We start from the raw sequence: 18,111 nt of genomic DNA on the forward strand, positions 1-18,111 counted from the left end.
AATCTGTTTTTGCAATTTTGAGCTCTTGGCTTCTCTCTGCCACTCCCCTGCCTAGATATATTTATTCTGTCCTGAGGCATCCCTAATAGAGTGATACAGCTCTACTGACACTGGCAGTAGAGAATATTATTCATTGGTACAGTGCTGGTTGGGTAGAAAGTGGAAAGCTGTAGTTAACAATTTTAATACTGTTTCATACTACTGAAATACTTTTGAAGTACTGGCCAACAAAAGATTAAATGAAAACTGCCAGTCTAAAATTGTAATGCATAGCCTGTAGCAAAAAGGTCACTGATCTGTGATTCAACTGTTTGTTTTAAAATGTTTGCTTTTTAAAATACTAATTCTCTAAAAATACAGACCATTTCAAAAGCTCTCTCTTTTCACATTGATCTTTCTTTGTCTTCAGCCTGGTTTATCAGATAACTGAGTTTGGGTTATATTACTCAATTTTTAACACAGTACTAAGATTACTCTATCCAAAAAATTAACATGTTTCTTATTTTGGTACTTGCATTTTTGCATCTTAAACACTTTGTTTTTGAAATAGCTATTAGTTTTTCTTAAGCCTGTAAACTGTCTTATAGATTGGTCTGCATTACAGTTGCTTTCCAATTTGGCTGTTTGGGGTCAAATTTATATTAATATATAGCTTGATCTTGAACAGAGTTAATTGCTTCAAGGAGCACTCTGGGGTTCCATGTTCCATCCCACCTCCCACCTCCCCTTAAAAAAAAAAAAAAAAAATTATGTTGTTCTTCAGGGAATTCAAGCTGAACTACTGAATATATTCACAAAAAGAAAGACTTGGATTGAAGGAAAACCATTTCCTGCTGAGAAGGGATTAACATTGTAGGAGATAGTGAAAAAGAAAAGTAAAGGAGTGCAAAGAGAAAAGCTAAATATCTTTTATACAAATGCTAGGAGCATATGTAATAAGACTGCTGAATTGGAGTGACATGTTTTCAAGGATAAGAAAGATATTATTGGAATAAGAGAGACAACCAGGAAAATGAAGGGGGATTTAAAATGCCAAGATACACAGTTTCAGGGAAGGGAGAGTTAATATAAAGCTGGAAGAGATGTAACAATATTGCTGAGGGATGATACTCCATCTGCAATCTGCAGTAGGAAACGCTCCTGTTCTCACCCCCTCCTTCCCCCCCCCCCATATCTTTAAACTAAGTTCAGTGGTTTGCATGCAAGGTAAAGACAGTTTAAAGGAATTGTGATTCTTGGCTGTTGCACTAGACTTGCAGGTGATCAGAAAATAAAAACCCAAGCAATAGAAATATTTAAGACATAGCAGTCCCTAAGAAAACCAGAACTTTGATTTGAAGAATGCTGGAGTATTGAGGAGGAGAAAGAAGGGAGACATTGTTAGAGATCAGTTATCATATTGACTGTGTTAAACTACAAATGAGAACATGTTTCCACTGTTTCTGTAAGGTTGTTGCCTTTATATGTTAATGAAACAGTATAGAATATTGTAACTGCTATGGAAAGATTGCAAATATAAATCTGTATATGGAGATAAGACGCAAAATCAAATGATCAAAAATCATGAAATTTGAAATGGTTGTGGGGTGGGGGTATGTGCTGGATGGAGAAAGCAGCCCTAAAGTTATTGATTTTAGCAAAGCTAACTTTGAAGGAAAGCAAAATGCTCCTGGGGTTTTTGTCTGCAATCCTGTGATGAATGGGAAATCCACTCCACACAAGTAGAGAGTACATAGTGTATAAAACACGGAGAGAGGCTGCAATTAAAATTCATCCCAGTTAAGTCAAGAAAAGGAAAGGCCGATATGGGCCTGAGGCAAAAGAAGGAAAGGCAAAGACACAACTTGCCCCTCCCGACCTTATGCTTTTTCCTTCCCCTTCGCTGTTCTTTACCATTTCTTCTACTGTCCCTTTATCCTCTCCAGCCCTTCTGTTTTAAGACAGTTCTGTCACTGTGGTCCCCTGTTGAGGTTTCTTCCTCAAGTCTCCTGTTTTTTTTCACACTGGATTTCTCAGAGTGCGGGCATAACTGTTCACAGTGCTCATAACACGGATATGAATCTTTCTCCCCTCTTCCCTCCCAAGTCACTTACACTGTGCATCCCCTTAAACATGGTTTCAAGCTGTATGTAGTAGATGTATTTCTTCTTCCCCAACTGCCTTTATCTGTTTGTGAATCTGGGATGATTTCAATTTACTATAAGACAAGGAGGAGCTAAAGCTAGGGAAGGCAAACAGGGGGGTAAGTAACAACTCTTGTAGATGGTGTGGATATATGAAAATTTTTAGAAAAAGACACTGTGCTGTGATGGAACATCTGCCACTGAAATGGCAGAAGTTCTCTGAGAGACAAGAGTGAAACAGGCACATACATGGTTGCAGGTGGTATTCCTTTCTTTTGTGCAAAGATAGGACACAAATTATGTCTTCTTTTGGGACCCAGTATGCAAGTTGCTTTATTGTCCAACCTCCCACATTGCATATGTTATCAGACATCTTGTTTCAAGGTGTAAAGAACAGATGTGAGAAGAAAAGTAACTTTAACATATTTGAGGTCTGAATTTGGGCAAGTGTAAAATGACATTGCTGAAGTTGAAAGCAGTTTATAGGAGCTGAAGATCTGACCCTTAACTAATGCAAACAGTTTGAACAAATTTTGATCTGGCATTTTATGTTTAAACAGTGAACAAAGATGATAATGGCAAAAGTGGATTTTGGAGAGAGATTTAATGGGATGCTGATGGAAGATTGAGTGATCTTTTTCTGTCAGTCCGTCTGTATTCTCTCCTTTTTTTTAAATTGCAGTGATTTGTTAACTGCAGAAGTTGGCAACAGGCAGAGAGGATGCCCATGCAGTCTTATGGCATCCAGATGATGACCTGTTTCTGAAGATGGTATGAGGGATGATAAAGTTTAGTTCCATGTATATTGTGATGATAGTTGCATCTATATTTAAAGCTTTCTGTCACTGAAGCACTCTTGGTGTTGTCAGATGTCTATTGGACTGGATGAGCTGCAACTTCTTGCAATTGAATGTCAATAAGACCAAAGCAATTTTGGTTGATTCATAGCACCAGCTTAAGCATATTCTCTTGCACAGATTACATTTGACAGATAGTTACCTTCAGCTGAACTCTGTGGTTAGAAGCCTTGGTATATTCTTGACAGTGAGCTTAGAGCTGATGCCTTATGTTTATTTCATATCCTGTTTTTGCCTGCCTAATACTGCATGTGTATGTCTACATTTAAATAAATTCACAGCTGAAGTACTAGTCACTCCACTTGTTATCTCTGGACAGAATGTTGTGATAAGTCAATTTCAGATTTAAAAAAAAATGGTGGGTTTTTCCCATTTAGGCAGTTTTAATTTCAAAAGCTATCTAATCAAGAATTTTTTTTTTTTTATCAGGAGCTCCTGGAAAAGTGTCTGTCAAAGTCTAACAACAAGAGTATAGGAAAGAAAGAAAGAAGTAGAGGATATAAGCAAAGATGAAAAGTGTTTTTCCTTTTGAAATGTTTTTCTGGTATTCTACCAGTTTTCTGACCTGCAGGGAAAATATAGTCAGCACAGGTGTTCTTACCCTATTATGTTGGTGAAAGTTAAAATCCTCTGGATTCTGCAACAAGACTGTGCACAGTGTCATCAAATACTGATGTGTTGTAGCATCCCCTATAAATTTTGTAAAGAAAGGCACCTTTCCACATAATTTCTCATAATGGCTCTAAAATAGTCTGGGTTAATATACAGTTTCATTCACTTATTTGGTTAGTTGATCCTGGTTTTGGTGAACTTACATATATTGCAACTTCATTTGGAGCATACTGAAGAATTAAAATTTTGAATTATTTCAAACCATTTCCCTGTGTGGGCTCCTGGTCAGCTTAAAGCAGCATCCTGATTTTGAAGAAAAATTCAATGACTTAATGCCAAATAGCTCATCTGTATACTGTATCCACTCACAACTTCAGTTTCTATTGTTAAAGGCTAAAGTTGATTTTTTTTATAGAGCTTAAGGAAGTTCTGAAAGGGAGATCTTGGAGTTTTTACTTCCTTCTCTCAGTGAATAATAACATTGCAGCATCCTTGAATTTTGATATGGATAAACAAAAAATAAAATACTTAAATTAAAACAGTTGCAGTTGCATATTGGCACGTTCTGGTGAGTGAACAGAGTTGACTTTATAGTTTTGGCAACAGTTGAATAATGAATCTCAGCCTAGAACTATGTTGGCAGGTCTTCTTTCTAAAAATGACAGAATGGTTGTAAGTAACTATGGTTGTAAGTAATCTCCCCTAACCATGGATGCTAACTTAAGAACTTCCGTTTTGAAGATCATCATAATAAAGTCTCTGACCGCTGTTACTTATGTCAGTGGTGGCACTGAAAAGCCCCAAGCCCTATTTGTTTTCTTCCTGTAAAATGCTCTTTGTCCTGAGAACCAAAGGTGCGTGAAAAGCATCACATTGAAACCTACACAGGAGCCAGGGTTGCAGCTTGCCTCTATTGTCTTCGGCTCTTGCAGCTAAGTTGCTTCAAAGGCTTGAAATACAGAGTGGTGGGTAGTAGGTTTGGGTTTCCTTGGAGGTGCAAAGTTCTTACAGCTTGAAAACTTCATTTTTTGCCATGTGAAGGTAGTGTAGGATTTGAATATGGAAACAACGGAATTCAGAAAAGTGAATCAAGTCATTTAATAATAGCAGGTAGAATAGATTTTATTATGTATGTAGCTTTTACATTTGCTATTATATATTGGCAAATGATCTAAAAACAGGATTGAAGATCTGAAATTGTGACAGGGTTCTAGCTGAGGCAGCACCAAGATCACTGGCAAATTTGTCAGGCAGTTTTCTTGCTGGTGCACAAGGTACCATTTGTCTGTCAAGTGTTATGCAGATAAATTAGCTGAGCTGCCTTGTCTTCCTGGATATTTTTCTTTAATTTCCACAGCCCTCCCTCCCACAACTCCCCTGTCCCTATTAACATGGTTATTAGCATCTTTTTTTGGTCTGTTTGAGAACAAGTTCCTAGACAAATTCCTCCTGACATATCCTTGTTCTCATATGTTTGCTACATAAATTCACTATCTCTTGCCAAGTTTTAGATCTGCCAAGTTCCCTCTGTGTTGTCTCAATTTTCATTCCAAGTAAAAAAATTAAAATGCAAAGTGCAGAAGACTAAAAGTGAACTCCTTTTATTTTAGGGTTGTAAGCTTTGCCTCTGAGAGGAGGAAAAAAATATAAAAAAAAGGTCACAGGAGAATTTGAAGTATGTAAGACAGCTGCCCAAACATCTCTAGCAATAATGTCATCAGTGTGATAGTCCTTATTCTTGAATTATCCATTCAGCTAAGGTTTTAAATGTGAGTTAGGCTGTATGTGGTATCTTGTAAGGAGAGATAATCAATATAAGACTATAGGAGCAGGCTGTGTACTAGTGCCAGTGAGTAATAGGTGGAGTACGAGGTGGCTGATTGTGACACGGAATCCTGGCTCGTCTGCACAGATTGAACTGTGGGAACTACCACACCTCTTTATTTTCTAAAGCAATCATAAGATGGCTGACAGACAGATTGTCTGAAGGCTTGGGAGGAGCAGAGGAGTTTGGGGATCGTAGAATGAAGACATTGTCTGAAGGCTTGGGAGGAGCAGAGGAGTTTGGGGATCGTAGAATGATAGAATATCCTGAGTTGCAAAACACTCACAAGGATCATCGAGTCCAGCTCCTGGTCCTGCACAGGACAGCCCCAAGAATTGCATCATATGCCTGAGAATGTTGTCTGAATGCTTCTTGAAGGCTGGTAGACTTAGTACTGTGACCACTTCCCTGGGAGCCTGTTCTAGTGCTCAAGATGATGAACCTTTTCCCAGTGTCTAACCTAAACCTCCCCTGACACAGCTTCATGTTATTTCCTCTGGTCCTGGTCACCAGAGAGAAGAGCTCAACACCTACCCTTCCCCTTCCCAGCATAAACTGTTTTGTTCCCTGTTTATATTAATGTTTGAGAAAAATAGTCCTTGGGCACATAGAATCTGGTCCCACCTGTATTCTCTACGTTTTTCTTGTTGTTTGGGTTTTTGTTATTATTGTTTTGTAGGTTTGGGGTTTTCTTTTAAGCTAAATGTAAATTTAGTAGATTAAAAAGAAGAAATAAATATTAGTAGAATAATGCAAAATAAGAATAAGGCAGAAATGGGGGGTAGAGAAGGAGCCTTTGAGATGTATGTTCAAGGTGTGTAAATTCTGCAGTTTATTTGGAGAAGGAAGGTGTTGAATTGTGGCAGAAAGTTGTCTGCCATTTATGATTCATCAATTTAGGGGCACATAGATGCTCAGATTTTAAAAAATATGTAAAATGCAGCACTGTGATTTTGGTTGCTAGCTCTGCTTATATTACAGCTGAAAGTAAGCTTGGATTCATGCTAATGGTTTCAACCTATTTTTTTCCCCCCAAATTCTGTTGCTGAAGTCTGTATCACTGACCTTTCCTCTTTACAGAAATTCATTTATGAAGTATTAAAGCTGTGTGGAAGCCTTTTTAACTGCAGGTTCAGCAAGATTTGCAATTATTCAAGAAAATACTGAAATACATACCTGTGTGTGTCTCATCGCTTTGATATGCAAAACCCCTTTACTCTTCTATTAACTGTTATGCTTCTGTTTCACACTTGCTTTTGTAAAGATGTGAACCCAAATGTCCCCTGGTGGGACATATATGCCATATATCTTTATATGAACAGGCAAAAAGAGCGTATGTAGACAGGTTGAAGGTGAAAAAAATTTTTATGCTCAAGTTTCTGATTAGACCATTATAACAGCATCACTAATTCTGCTCCTTCCATCTATTGTCTTCCTTCCTCTGTTGTCATCAGTGACCACTGTTGATTTGTTGACTCTATTAAAGTATTCAAGGAAGCCACAGGCCTGTCATTTTGGTCATAACCTTAATCTGTTTTCTCACCTTGGGAGAAAACGTGTTAATACACTGTCTGTTCCTACAGAATGAACTCATTGAGAAAGTTCCTGATGCAACAAATCTGCAATATGTTTAAGAAGGAAAAAAAAGGTTTTCTGAATCTTGGTTATTTTAACAGATAGCAAGCTATTGTTTAGCTGGCAACTTTTGTAAGAACCATACCAAATTAAGTGACAGTAAGCAATTGTAACGGTACGTTGTGTAGTAATTTTTGAGCTGGATGAGTTGCAGCTTCTCCTGATTTCTCATAATCTCTGACTCCTTGTTATTTCTGAATGATTAAGCAAATCATTTATGCTAACTTCTGCTTTAATTTACATCTCTGTAAAGCCTGTGTAACTTTATTTTTTTTTTGTAGTCACTTTAGTGTTTAAGACAAGTAAAGGGAGGGATCATTTCTGCTGGAAAATAAATAGCACTTTTTTTTTGCTTCTCATAAAGCACTTTAAAATTCTTCAAATGATGTATCATCTTTATAATAGTTATTTCTATTTCTGAGAAACTACTTGCTGTGCAAATAGAGCTTATTTAAAGGAAAAACAAAACCAGACTTGAGTCTTCTTAAGTTTTATTTTTTGTTCTCTTGTTTCAAGGAGAACTTGCTTTTTTACCTCATATTTGAGAAACAGGCCTTGTGTTTTAGTTTGCATTAAATTTTTAAATTTAGCTTGCATTTTCATCTAGCTAAATTTGCATTTTTAAATGAAAAATTAGCTGGTTTTTTTTTTTTTTTTTAATTTTAATGTGCAGATACCTGAGTTTTGGAATAATCTTGTTTACTGTCTGGTATGTATCGTAGATCCCTGAACTGCTTCTTTTTCATCTTGTATGAAAACAGTGGTGTCTATTACATGTAGTGGAATGTATTAATTTCCTAGTATTGGAAGATGCATTTTGGGTCCTTGTCCTTGTTTTATGTATGTTGATCAGTCCTACCCCTGCCCTTTGAGACTCTGTATGATGGTCTAAATAGCCATAAGAGCTGAAGTTACAGTCCAAGTTCTTGGCATCACTAAGTTGGCTGGATAACTCAGTAGGCCAGGATTAGTATCATTTGACTTAAATGACTAGAAAAGATTTTTTTTCTTTTATTTTTGGTGCCAGAGTTCTCTTTGTTGTGGAGCTCCTCATTTATGGCCTACGCATCTGGGAAGAAGTTCTTCTGGTTTATTAATCTGTTTTGCCAGACAGTGTGATCTAGTTATTAGAACAATAGATGATGAGAAGAAACTTTAAGATTAAATTGTATTTTATGGTTACTAGGAGCTATGATGAATAAGAGTAAAAAGAATGTATGTTCAACCAGTAGAAGAGATTAATGTTGTCTTGAAATAACTCCCTTTAATTTATCTGTAATATTTTAATAAATCTTTCCCATGACATTACATATTGGGATAGGAAAGATAACCTGTAGGGAAAGATTGTACTAACTGAAAAACAGCTATGTCTTTGGAGCATATAATAATTACAAATTGTAAAATATTTTGGGAAGAGACTCTTACATCTGTGTGTCATTTAGTGCAGTGAAGCTTTGATCTCTGGATAGTGATCTTGCACTCTGCTATAATATATTTAGGTATTCTTTAGGATTTTTTTTAATAGAACATAAAGGACTCTTTTCTATGTCTCTTCTTCCTATCTTATTTATTAGAAATCATTTTCCACAAGGTATATGGGTAGTTTTAGTATTAGAACTGACTTTTAATGGAAAAATCTTGCTAATGCCAAAACATCATAATGTCCGCTGAAGAAAGATTCACTTAACTTCATTTATTTTTGCTTAAGTGGTGCAATTCAATTCCACATGGAAGAGACTAAAATTGTCTCAGTTGCCTCTTATATATATGTATCAGGACATTTTGATGACAGAATGATTAATGTGTGTAAAGAAAAAATGTGTGGTGATTAATGTGTGTGAAGAAAAAAATGTATGTTGCTTAAGTGGGCCAGATATCACACATGTACATTGCAGTGTAATAAATGTGTCTGTTATTACATGAAAGACAAAACTTTGTAGGTTGTGGTCTCAGAATTCCCTCAAATTGGCTTTGACTTGGAAAAGGTCATTGTAGTTCAAGAAAGTGGAGTCAATATAGCTGTGTTTTTTGTTTGATATCAAAATCTGTTCTACCTCTGTGTTAATGATGAGGAATATTCAGCTTGTTTTTTTTTTTAATCATATTGCTAATTTTTTTTGTGATACTACTTATTTTTATGATACCTGTTGTACTCTTTATTTTTAACTCTTATACTATTTATTTATACATTGATTATACCAATATACATTATACTTACAGATATCAGTACAATCCAAGGTTTATGAAAAAAAAGTGAAAGAAAAAAAAGATTGTATTCTTCATTCAAGGAGCAGCTATGCAAAATTGGACAGAATATATCCATGGAAAGCTACTAATATATAGAAGCCATGGCTGACTGATGAGGTCTCTGAGCTGCTGGTGGTTTGAGATTCAAAAAGTATTCAGGCACACTAACATACAAGCTTGCCATGCTCTTATATGGCCCCTGCTTCTGCTTTTTGCCATATGGCAAAATAAGTGGAGTATTCAGTTGTGCTGCTTCTTTTTTACCATACAGATTGCTGCAATATAGTGGAAGTTAGCAGTTCTGTTAGCAGTTAATACATAAAAATACTGGCCTTTGTTCACATGAAAGCTCTGCCTGATCCAAACCAAGTGGAAAAATTCATGTTAAATTTCATTGTTATGTTTTCATGGGTAGGATCTGAATAGCAGAGATCTTTAGGTGAGAAAATAAAATTGCAATGTGTTTTCTATACCTATCTTGTTTTATTAACATTAGCATAGACACAATCCTGTGCAATATGCTCTGGGGTGACTCTGCTTGAGCAGGGAAGTTGGATCAGATGATCCATTGTGGTCCCTTCCAACCTTACCCACTCTGTGGCTTTATGATTCTGTACTACTGTGAGTGACCCACAGGGCAAGGAAGTTTTCCTATGTAGGAAGTGATTTGGTTTGGTATTGCTGTCTCTGATGCACAGTTTGCTTGTGCCAAAGAACCGTAAGAGCTTAGTTCAGGATGCATTGAAGGAACTTGCCTCTCAGCTCTTTGGCCCAGCACCTCTCATCTTTGAAACCCTTCTGCATCATGACAGGAATGCTATTAGAGGAAAGAGTGTAAACATCGTTCACCACCTCAGTTTACCATCAAATAGATTTTCCATTGCTTGGTATTAGGTTCTATGTTGTCAGGGGCTGCTGGAATTTCAGAGTGAATGTATCTTAGTAACTAATCCTTGCTACCTCCTTATGAGGTGATTTGCTAAGTATCTGACAGATGGGGAAGTACGAGAGTGCAAGGCGGTTTCAGAGCTGGGATTAGAGGGCTGATGTCCCAGGCTTCTGGTCCTGTGCTCTGCGCAACCACGAAGCCAACCTTTCCTGCCCATCTCCTTTTACTCTCTTGGGACAAATTCCTATTGAACGTTATTAATAAAGACAACAGGGGAATAATCCTGTTGTCCTAGTCCGAAGGGAAAATGTTCTCTTAGTTCTGTGCTATTGTATGAAATTTAATGCTGTCGGTCAGGAGACCTTAAATAACTACATTAAACAGCCGATTTGGTGCCAGCTTTTCTTCTTATTTAACTTAGTCTAAACTGACACCAAACTTTGAGACTTCCTCTCCTCCCACAGTGGAGAGCCGCTGGGATTTTTTATACCACACATGGTTTCCCTCCTACATTTTCCTCCCATGTCAGATATTCATACCCCCTTTAATAACCAGCAGGGGGATCATTACATTGAGCTACTGCCAAATGCATAATGACTGCTGCCTTTGCCTTACACAGTCACTGCACTACTGATATCCAATTCAGCATTGTAAAGTGCTTAGGGCTACCTTGGGGATGTGCTATATTAAACCCAACTATTCTAAATCCTATTTAATACGAAGAGATTGGTGGTGGGGGAGGGGGGGAGGGAGATTTAAAATTGTCATTAGTCACCTCTTTTCAACAAGTAAAAATACCTGGTCACTTAGGGCTCAATTCTGTTGCTGTTAAGTCATAAATAGACCCACTGATTTTAGTAGGGGATGCATGGAGGTAAGCATTCTGCTTACCATGGGGGGAGGCAGAATTGGGTCCTATAAAGCTGTGTCTGAAACAGTAAGTTTGCAAGAAGCTGATGGGGGTGAGTGCACCCATTTCTGAATTCCCCTTGCAAATGTTTTACAGTGGAAACAGGAAAGCGGAAACATGCTTCATATCTGACTAAAAATAAAGGTACTCTTAAACTTGTAAAAGGCAACATTTTTATTTGAATGATATGACAGAGCTGCCACAGGAGTGTTACCTGCTATAAAGAAAGCTTAAGAATTATTACCTTTATTAGACCAGTGACACTGAGCTTTAGCCATACATTTCTAACTTCTGTCCCTCTACAGAGACAATTTTCTTTTCTTAAATAAACTGTCATGCTAGTGTTAATATATTGTTGGCTCCCTCATACTCTGAGAATACTGCTGATATAAAACATGTATATGTTAGATTGGTAATAGTATCTTTAGTGTAGCTGACTAGAACAAATGTGTTTCCCTCATGGCTGTGCTAATGTGATAAAGGAAAATTGGCTGTTCATCAGCTTTTGGCTGGGTAAAGACAGTAGAGATGGAACCACATTCTTTTTTATGCATTAATACCACTGAGAACTTTTCACTAGTTATATTTCATGTGCAGGCATGTTGTGCAAAGATGTTGTAAAACATGAGATAATGCTACAAATAACAAAGTAGAAAAGCCTGTATCTTTTATGATGATAACAGTCAAACACCAAATGACAGTAACAGGCTGTAAAAAATGTGATGCAGAAAAAAAATGCGATGTAACCACCACATATACGTATACTTAGGCTCTTGCAAATAGGGCATCAGATGTTTAGAGGGCTTTGAATTAAAATTAAATAAAAAACTGTTGTATTTAGGTCATTGATGTGTCAACACAAAAGATAATTTAAAATGGAGAGATGTATTTTGAGTGGTGAAACTCATATGCAATAACTTTTTGAACAAATCTCCAGGCTTAGTAATTATGATAATAGCCTTCAAATTTCCATCAGTGGAAGGGCAATAAATATTCCTGTCTAAATTTGGGAAGTATTGACTGAATCTGGAAATGGCAATAAAGCTCAGCATGCATGTGTATGTTTGAAAGTGCAGTTTAAGGAGGAAAAATTCATCTGTACAATTTTGTGTGAAGCCTAAAAAAAAAAAAAAAGTCCAAACAAAACCCTCCATCTTATTTCATGTTTTCTTTCTTAAAATGCTGATAGACTCGTGCTGCCCAAGGCACTGATGCTGATCATCTGAGCTCAGATTTATAGATAATTGTGTCCGTTTATCTTGGTCTGAAATTTGAAAGACTTTATTGCAGAATAGTATTGTGAGTGCTTATATTGTGGTTTTCAAGCTGGTATCTTGTTAACTGGTAAATAAGTTCTGTCTTTCCTCTTTGCAACAAATTATTCTGGCTTGTAAACCTTTTGTGTCCTCACATAGATATTGTTCTTATGGAAGCAATTATTCCATGTTTATTTTGTTTTGATTAGCATGACTATCAAGACGGGCTAAAGCACTCTAGTTTTATCTGGCCTTGATAGACACGATTCACCAGGCATCCATATCTGCAAAATTAAAATACTACTCTGTAAATTGGCACCAAAAAAATGATGTTTTAAATGCTGAAAGCTACCAAGTTCTCATGTGAAAAAAGCCTTATGCAAGCTAATTATTGCTAAAAATCAAGTCATTTCATTTTTGAAAATAAATCACTTTCTGAAATACAAGTTTTGGATAAGTTCAACTTATTTTGAAGTATAATTAACTTCATTAATGGGAAGCTGACTATAGCCATGATACCTACCGTTTTCATTTTGTATGGACCTATATTTTTTAAATGAGAGGATTGAATTTCATAAAATGTAAGGCTGAAAGACATTCCCATATTAATAAAATTTTCCTAATTTTAGGTAGCCTAAACCTGAGGATTTTTAATGTGAAAAAAGTACTTTGTAAAAGCTCAGCATCTCGTGACTTTGTGGAGCTGGGAGAACGCCATAAAGTATTTCTATGAACGTTAGCTCAGATTTAAAATGAATTGGCAGGGAAGGGAACACTTGCAGAAAACAGTACCCTGGGGTGCTGGCTGAGTGCATATTCCTAGCCAAGGGTTCCCTTGATGTGAGGGAATTAGCCACTGGGTGTAAAGCAGATGTAGGCAGTTCCTATACCATTCCCTTCAGCTCTTGTAGAAAGTAGCATGCTGGGGTTAGGGAGGTGTTTTGGAGGGGTGTTAGAGGCCTGGCTGAAACGTGCTGTGCTTGGTTATCCTGAGCATGGTATACAGCCCCTTGAGGCCTGTTTGAAGTGATGTGTATGAGAAGAGCTGTGACAGCTATAACATGTGCCCATGGCCTGAAGTGGTGATGTAGCTGTAACCAGCCTTGTGCCGTGTGAAACAGACCCACCCTTCTCCTTTTCCTCTCTTCCCCCTCCCTGCCAGATCCCCGTACTGTAGTTTCTTCTTTGATTTAACTACTGTGGAAATTTTACACCTTATGCATCTGGATGGGCAGAAAAGATGTAACTGCTTTCAGTAGGCACTGAAAATAAACACAGCAGAAAGGTTGAAGTAATGTTATTGGTTAATCAGTGATAAACTCAACATGTAGAGAAATCAAAGTGATTGCATAATAAACCATGTGTTTTCCATTTTACATTGACTCTCTAGGTGCATCACAGCCGAATTAGTTTCTTCTTGAATGGCTGGGAAGATGACAACACACCTTTTGATTCAAGGATTCTTAAGGGAACAGTTGCAGATACTGATGCTGATGGTACTCTGCAAATTGGACAAAGCTTCACAGGTGAATCTTGTAGTATTTTAGTGAAATGCATTGGAATATACAAAATAAAATATGCATCTTGTGGTTAAAAGAAGTGTGTGAGTAATTTTAAGTTGTCTGTATGCTAAGAAGTAATACCTTCCTGCAGAAGAAAATTCCTATTATACAATTAGCTTTCTCAAAAGATTGGCTGAAAGATAGAAGTTTGGTAGATGATCCAGTAGGATAATAATTTATTCTATGTGTTACCGCATATAGGTAGGTTTTCCTGCCTTCTTTAAAACATGCATGTAAAGTGTCACATTCCAATAATTTATGTTCATAGTTTTTCTGAGTAAATATATGCAAGTATTTCAGAATGGAATTGTGCATGGCCACTAGACAATGTTCCTCTCTGTGCAGACTCAGGAACAGAGCTGAAGATTTCTGGCTGTCCATGTTCTTCAGTTCTATCAGTACTAATGTGAATGACTAGCAGAATGAGAAGCTTACAGCCTAGTAGTGCCTAATAGCTTTACTCTTCCTCTGCATCTAGAATTTTATATGTACTACAGCATGACATAGTCATAGCAGAACGGTGGGGGATGTTTTGTTGCTTTTCACAAATTCTTGGCTCTCCTGGTCTAAGAACATTGACTTCAGGAACATGCACAATTTGAAGCTAACTCCTAAATATGGCTATGTGTCACTTAAAACAACTTTCTTGTGGGCTTGGGCAAGAAAATATTCTGTGCCCCATTTCTTAAAGCTTGTATTTGGAAATGTGTTTTGTTGTAATTTTGATTCTGAATCCTGGAAAACTAATAATTGTATAAAAGAAGATGATATTTTAAAATGCTTTTTATCTTTATTGTATAAATTGATAGGTACAGTTGTACCTACTGTATCTCTTCTCTAATTAGAGGTGGCACATGGACTGGCTCATTACTTCTGTCTAATGAGCCGATCCTTGTGCCACCTCTCTAATCGGAAAAGAGATAGGTACAAAATGTTCTTATAAAGTTATTATAAATCATTCTTTTTTATAAAAAAAATTAAACCACTGCCCTCTATAGTTTTGTCCAGGTCCAAGATGGTTTCATTCAGGAGGGGTAATTGTGCAAGAGAGATCTCTGAGTGCTGAATTAAAGGTGCTCTCATGCAGTGCAAAGCTGCCTTCTGCTCAATAGATTATTTATAGTGTATTTTCTTAGGTTTAGAGCAATTTGTTGGAAGAATGCAAGATTTTCGATTTTACCCAGTGGCACTTACAAACAGGTAAAGAACTTTTATTTTTGTAAAAAAGTAAGAGTGAGGCAAGAATACTGTAGATAACAATATGCTTATTTCCCAAAGTATAGTTCTTTTCAGATATTTTCTTTAGATGATTGCTTATGATGATGTAGTTTCCTGAACCTCGTTTCAAAGATTACCCTTAATCTAAAAAATCTTGAGTTAAAATAAATTCAGCAACTTAATGTGTTTTGCTTTTGAACTGTGCTTAAGTAGGCTTAATATATATAGTGGTATACATAGTGTATATATAGTGCAACACAACACTCAGTAATAAATATGTGCTTTCCTTCTTATTGTTGTCCTTGTTACAACCTGACTTACTATGTATTCTGCAGAGAGAAGATCCAGTTGCTAGATTTCAATGCTTATAAACTGTCTAGGTGTTATCTACTCATCATAATTCTGACATAATAGTGTGTGCTGATAAGCTTAGTCCTGGTGGATAAGACTTGCTAAGAGCTTTCTCAGAGCTCCGTGTAAACTGTAAGGCAAGGGAGGGAGCATAGCAGACTAGTCCATTTTAGACCAGTCAGATACCAGTGATCCAGTTGAAGAGGACAGACACTCCAACTTGGTTAGAATGTTGGCTTTGTGGCTGCAAGCCTGGCTTGCTGTGCTTAGCTGTTCCTTTCCCCTGGTTTCAGATTCCCCATAGTATCGGATGTCCATGTCGGCTATTCTAGGTGCTTCCCCTGTCCCATGCACACACCCGTACCCTGAGGTGCCATTGTCTGAACTGTTCCTTGCTTTCTATGTTAGATTGTCACCATAAGCTGCCAATGACTTCGCTGGCTCAGCCCACAGAGCTCTGGGCAATTGCTTTGACTTCCTCCGCTCCTGAGGCCAAATTACAGTTGCCAGTGCAATTTCTGTTGCCCTCCAGCCTCCCTTCCTAGCACATTACAAAGAAATGTTACCTTTGTTATCCAGCTCATGCTGGATTAATCTAGTCAATTCAAGCTGGCCAGAAGTAGTCAGGTCCTATTTGTCTGCGTGGTGCTTCTGGGTAGGCTGCGTGCAATGACAGTCATGACTGCAGACCTTAAGGCTACTTAATGATAGTCTTTCAATAAGATGTAGAGCAGTTTCCTAGGAGCTCAGCTGTCTGCAGGACATTATGATGAACTGAGCTCCTCTGAATTGAAAATATCAATGTGAATCTGAATTCTAAGTTTTATGAAAATCATTTTTTCGAAGCAATGCTTGTCAAATCCTTTGAACTACAATTTAGATCAATGAAATGAATACAGTTTAACAATTGAAAAATAAGATATTTTACAGAATGTTTTGGCCTAGTGATGTCTTTGTAGATTTGATTTTATATCCACAAATAACTTGGTCCAAAATGGGATAAACTGTGAAGGAAAGTCTTTCCTGTGTGCCAATTAATTTAAGGCTATGTCTACATAAAAGGCCCTATAGCTTTGGGTTCTGTGGAATTTGTAGTGACAGCTATCAAGTATTTATTTACTTAAGAAGTACACAAAAATTATGTTCTTACTCATAAAATAGGAAAATGGGAAAAGTAACAGGTTTTTAATATAAAAATTCAGTATCTTCTAGGCTTACGAAATCTTTCTTTTACACCAGAGAGGAACAGATAAAGACCTGCCCATGTCTTGCATATATCTACCTGCTTGCCTGCCTACCTCCCTACCTCCCTATGTATCTATTTCAGTTGCTGATGTCAGAGGAAACTCAAATGACTCAATGATTTGACATGGCTGTATTGATCACAAACTGGGGCAGCTAAAAAGTGGGCATTTGTATTAAAATTAGTTAAAAGTAAAAATATTTCTGTCCAGGTTTTCTACAGTGCAATGTGATATTGTTCAAGGTGATCTTTTTGGTGGATTTGAGTGCAAACATTCAACTTTTTTGTGGTTACAGGCAATGTGTCAACGTTATGGTATCCTTAAGAGCAGTATCCAGACCACTAACTGGAGTCAGACATGATGCTGCAATAAAGTGTTAAGAGTTTTTCTCCTTGCATATATGGCTAGATTCATCCTATCTAGCTTCAGACACCTCAACAAGGAACTAGTTTCCCGTAGTGCCATATGTCTGAGGAGCTTCATATATGTGAAGCAATGAAAGCAGCTCTGCAGTACTTCTGAAGGTGCCTGCTGCTTACCATAGATAACATAGAGAACCTGTGTGGGCTCCATTTGTAGCTGATTGCCCCATTTTTATGAGCTGAAACCAGGCCTTTAGTGCTTCTACTATAAACTGAATTTTGTTTAATCTAAGACCCTAGAGGCACAAAGTGGCACTTGTCCTTTTTTGTCATGTATGTGATTACTTTTCTATATGCTGTGACAGAGACATTTTGGAAGTATTCTCTGGAAAATTCCCTCATCTTCATACCCAGTCTGAGTGCCGCTGTCCCGGAAGTCATCCCCGAGTGCACCCATTGATACAGAGGTACTGCATCCCCAATGGTGCAGATGATACCACTAACGACAGAGTGCTGAGGTTGGATGCAGAAGCCCATCCTCTGTATTACATCAATGATGATGACATTGGGACCACATGGATTTCGTCAGTGTTTGCTAATACTGCAGGTCTGGATCGTGGTGTTTCAATCACAATAGATTTGCAAAATGGACAGTATCAGGTAATGGGAATATTACATTTGCTATTTATTAAATAAGAACTAAGAAAATAGTTTTGTAGGTGTTTCATTTACAATTTTGAGGAAATTAAAACCTTATGCTTTAAAATTTTATCCTTAGAGGATCAGGAAGAAAGCTTCCTTTTTTGGTGTGTAACAGTGCAAAAGGCAGAATGCATTATGGTTTTTGTCATTCTCTTTCGATGTACCTGTTGTAACAAGCAGTAATCTTGAATAGATATACCAGAGAGGATATCCTGTGTGAAGGCACCAGTATTTAGGAACTGATTGCTGTCTTTTACCTCCACTTAATCTTCAACTTTAGTTTTAATTTCTATTAAAGCTTACAGTGCTTGTTCCATA

At 37.2% G+C, this 18,111-nt stretch overlaps 1 protein-coding gene across 8 annotated transcripts in view; it reads left to right on the plus strand.

Moving 5' to 3' along the window:
- The window catches only part of USH2A (usherin), a 379,301-nt gene that overhangs the window by 19,464 nt on the left and 341,726 nt on the right, over positions 1-18,111 (plus strand). For all 8 annotated transcript variants that reach the window (XM_027641249.1, XM_027641251.1, XM_027641252.1 and 5 more), the window contains exons 4-6: positions 13,745-13,880; positions 15,053-15,116; positions 17,457-17,751. In XM_027641249.1, coding sequence (XP_027497050.1) covers positions 13,745-13,880; positions 15,053-15,116; positions 17,457-17,751 — 495 coding nt within the window. The remainder of the gene's footprint in view (positions 1-13,744; positions 13,881-15,052; positions 15,117-17,456; positions 17,752-18,111) is intronic.

Source organism: Corapipo altera, unplaced genomic scaffold (assembly GCF_003945725.1).
Source record: "Corapipo altera isolate COAL_440 unplaced genomic scaffold, ASM394572v1 48b, whole genome shotgun sequence".
Lineage (NCBI taxonomy): Eukaryota > Metazoa > Chordata > Aves > Passeriformes > Pipridae > Corapipo > Corapipo altera.